Raw genomic sequence first — 3,533 nt, 5'->3', positions numbered from 1 at the left:
TTATATTAATTAAATGATATCTCATTGATTTAATATAGAGATTTATAATTTGACGTATTTATATTTAACCACACACACTTGACTGGGTACGGTGGGCGGGATATCTATAAATACTAATAATTATTCATTTGACCGGACAAGGGGATGAATTAATAGTCACTGGACTCATTAAAATAGGGGTGGATTACATTCAAGGGTAATTGGTGTAATTGTTAACAAAGTATTAAAACCTTAGATTACACGCAGTCGATAACCTGGTGTATTCACTAAATAAAAGTATTAAGACCTTGTTACAGTTTGAATCCCCAATTAGTTGGAATATTTGACTTCGGGTATAAGGTTAATTTGGCGAAGACTCTCACACTTTATAATTATGACCGATGGACTATTATGGACAAAACCAGATGGACATATCGAATAATCCAGGACAAAGGACAATTAACCCATGGTAATAAATTAAAATCAACACGTTAAACATCATGATTACGGAAGTTTAAATAAGCATAATTCCTTTATTTTATATCTCATCGCACTTTTATTTATTGTCATTTTATTTATCGTACTTTTATTTTATTGCACTTTTAATTTTCGTACTTTTAGTTATCGCACTTTTATTTATCGTCATTTACTCTACGCTTTAAATTAAGTTGTATTTATATTTAATATTTTACATTAGGTTTTAATTGTGACTTAAAACATAAAATCGACAAACCGGTCACTAAACGGTAAAACCCCCCTTTTATAATAATAATAATACTACTTATACATATATATATTTATATAAATATAGTTTAAAATATATATAGCGTTAAACTCAGCTAGCTCCCTGTGGAACGAACCGGACTTACTAAAAACTACACTACTCTACGATTAGGTACACTGCCTATAAGTGTTGTAGCAAGGTTTAGGTATATCCATTCAATAAATAAATAAATAACTTGTGTAAAATTGTATCGTATTTATTAGTATTTCGTAGTAAAATATAATCTATTTCGTACTACACCTCTCACACATCAACCGTACACTTAACACCTTAAAGATAATGGTGCCAAATTTTCAACGCATGAACCACCGCCGCCAACTCAAGATCATGAGTCCGGTAGTTCTTCTCGTGCTCTTTTAGTTGTCTCGAGGCATAAGCGATCACTCTACCCCTTTGCATTAGGACACAACTGCCCACTAATCGAGGCATCACAATACACCACCATGTCTTCTACCCCTTCCGGTAACACTAACACTAGTGCTTGACACAATTTGCTCTTCAATAGTTGAAAAGCATTTTCTGCACATCACCCCATTCGAACTTCACATTCTTTCGAGTTAGCTTCGTTAAGGATGAAGCAATCTTGGAAAAATCTTGAATAAACCGATGATAATAACCAGCCAATCCAAAAAAACTTCTGATTTTCGTAGGTGTAGTTGGCCGTTCCCAACACTTAACCTCCTCAATCTTCCCCAGATCCACCTTTATCCCCTCGTAATTCACAATATGGTCGAGGAATTGTACTTCTCTTAACCAAAATTCACACTTAGAGAATTCACATACAACTTCTTACGCAGCGCCTTCAACAACTCATGCAGATGATGTCCATGTTCCTTCATACTCTTTGAATAAATGGGTATGTCGTCAATGAACACAATTACCAACTTGTCTAACATAGGTTGGAACACTCGGTTCATAAGATCCATGAATGCTGCAGGCGTATTCGTAAGACCAAAAGGCATCACAACAAACTCAGAATGCCCATAATGCATTCGAAACGCCGTCTTCTCAATATCTTCCTCACGAATCCGCATTTGATGATAACCGAATCGCAAGTCAATCTTAGAAAAATAACGTACACCTTGAAGTTGATCGAACAAATCGTCAATCCTAGGCAACGAAAATGGATTCTTGATCGTCACCTTATTAAGCTTACGGTAATCAATGCACATACGCATACTACCGTCCTCTTTTTCACAAACAAGACCAGAGCACCCCACGGCGAGCTACTCGGTCGAATAAAACCCTTTTCTAACAACTCTTGGGTTTGATTCAACAATTCACACATCTCATTTGGTGCCAAAAGATAGGGAGTTTTGGCAATGGGATTCGCCCCCGAAACCAAATCGACGCAAAACTCCACTTGTCTTACCGGCGGAACTCCCGGTAAGTCGTCGGGAAAAACATCCTCAAATTCATTAACAACAGGAATAGTTTTAATGGAAGGTGGCTCATCTCAAGTATCAACCACATGGGCTAGATAAGCCATACCTCCACTAGAGACGAGTCGACGCGCCCGAGCATAAGTACAAATTGGCACGGGACGTCTTCAAGCTTCACCATACACGATTAGCTCTCCTCCACTTGGGGTTCTTACCCACACAAATTTCTCATGACAATCAAGATTAGCTCGGTTATGATCGAGCCAATCCATACCCACAACGACATCAAATTCCCCCAAGGTAATAGGAACTAAGTCAATATCAAACTTCGAGACTCCAAAATCAATAACACAGTTTTTATACACCCCATTAGCCACCGAGAACCTACCATCGGTGATCTCGACTTGTAACGGTGAGTTTAGTTCACAATAAGAACAGTTTAACGTGGCCACATATTTTAAAGAAACATATGACAAATCGGCACCACTATCAAATAGCACCTTAGCGGGTTTAGAGTTAACCAAGAAAGTATCTGAAACCACCTCATTGGACTTCTTGGCATCATCGGTAGTCATCAAGAAATTTTGGCCCCTCGCAGGCCCCGACGCCTTTTCTAACCGCTTAGTGTTGTCATAACTTTTATCACCCGTCGTTAAGTCGGGACACTCGGGCTTTTGGTGACCCTCTTTTCGGCAATTAAAGCAAGTGATCTTACTAGCAGAAGGGTTGGTACGATCACAAGAATAGTGTCCCTTTTTGCCACAATTGAAACAAGTAGGAGTGTACCCTCCCGGTTCCCCTTTCTTCACACTTCCAACACTTTCAGCCCCACTTTTTGCCTTTTTGCCCGGAGCACTACTAGCCTCAAACTTTCTCTTATTAAAAGAAGAAACACTCACTTTCGAAACATCGGACTCGAAGCCCTTTGCTACATTAAATAACTTGGAAAAAGACTTAACGTGACCAAGACTAATCTTCTTACGCACATCATCATTCAAGATCTTATAGAAGTCTTCCATCAACATTCGGTCATTCCCGATATACTCGGGGCAAAACCGCACCTTAACGAGAAAAGTCGCCTTTAGAGTGTTTAGTTCCATCGACCCTTGTCTCAAACTTCACAACTCATTCCGAATTCGAGTAAGATCGGCTTGAGTGCGAGACTCCAAAAAGAACTCGGTCTGGAAATCATCCCAAGACAAACTCATAAAAGGCCCTTCACCCATCACTAAAATTTTATCATCCAACCAAGCTTTGGACGCACCCCTTAGTAGGCTCGTAGCAAGCCTTGTCTTCTTTTTGGGTAGGCACTCGCTCACTCGGAAACACCCTTCAACGTCGAATATCCACCTAGTGTTTATGAGAGGATCGGGATTCCCTTCAATCAG

General features: G+C 39.3%; 1 protein-coding gene across 1 annotated transcript; it reads right to left on the bottom strand.

The window, feature by feature from the left end:
- Nucleotides 1-2,312: 2,312 nt before the first annotated feature.
- Nucleotides 2,313-3,245, bottom strand: LOC139859590 (uncharacterized). Its single transcript, XM_071848371.1, has one exon. The coding sequence runs from the start codon at nt 3,243-3,245 to the stop codon at nt 2,313-2,315; it is 933 nt and encodes a 310-aa protein (XP_071704472.1).
- Between the last annotated feature and the right edge of the window lie 288 nt (nt 3,246-3,533).

This window comes from Rutidosis leptorrhynchoides, chromosome 7 (assembly GCF_046630445.1).
Source record: "Rutidosis leptorrhynchoides isolate AG116_Rl617_1_P2 chromosome 7, CSIRO_AGI_Rlap_v1, whole genome shotgun sequence".
NCBI classification, from domain to species: domain Eukaryota; kingdom Viridiplantae; phylum Streptophyta; class Magnoliopsida; order Asterales; family Asteraceae; genus Rutidosis; species Rutidosis leptorrhynchoides.
Note: the sequence above shows the minus strand (reverse complement) of the source record. Positions and strands in the feature narration are given on the sequence as shown.